The sequence below is a fragment of the Fulmarus glacialis genome, unplaced genomic scaffold (genome assembly GCF_000690835.1).
Source record: "Fulmarus glacialis isolate BGI_N327 unplaced genomic scaffold, ASM69083v1 scaffold24487, whole genome shotgun sequence".
In the NCBI taxonomy this organism is placed as follows: domain Eukaryota; kingdom Metazoa; phylum Chordata; class Aves; order Procellariiformes; family Procellariidae; genus Fulmarus; species Fulmarus glacialis.
In genome coordinates this window covers 15,896-16,288 of record NW_009221641.1, presented here as the reverse complement: position 1 = coordinate 16,288, position 393 = coordinate 15,896, and the positions used below count along the sequence as shown (strand labels likewise).

The 393-nt window shown below is 60.6% G+C and overlaps 1 protein-coding gene across 1 annotated transcript in view; it reads right to left on the bottom strand.

The window, feature by feature from the left end:
* Positions 1–393, bottom strand: part of LOC104079232 (bone morphogenetic protein 2-like) — a gene marked incomplete at its 3' end in the record, with an annotated part of 2,599 nt that overhangs the window by 433 nt on the left and 1,773 nt on the right. The window contains exon 5 of the mRNA XM_009581195.1: positions 1–88. Coding sequence (XP_009579490.1) covers positions 1–88 — 88 coding nt within the window. The remainder of the gene's footprint in view (positions 89–393) is intronic.

The following is a 393-nucleotide window of genomic DNA, read 5'->3' as shown; positions in this document are numbered from 1 at the left end:
AGCCGGTCCAGCGAGCGTGTGCTGCGCGGCCCGGTCAGCTTGGGAACCGACATCTTGGCGGGGAGAATGGAAGCCTGGGGCTGTAAATCTGGCAGAAAGGAGCACCCAATGCTATTAGCCAGCAAGGGAGCCTGGGAGGGGGGAGAACATGGTGCAGCCCCCCCGGCCACCCCTCCCCATGGGTTTTGTCTGCAGGCATCTGATGCAGCAAGCCCTTCGGTCACAGCCTGTCACCAGCCCAGGCAGAGCCACCAGAAGGTGACAACCTCATAGCCCCACAGCTGCACTCATCAGGGCAAGCAAAATCCAGATTTACATCTGCGAGCCTGCATCCCACACAGACTAAACCAGAAAGGAGACGGCCTCTCCCTCTGGCCGGAGAAGGAGCTTTGG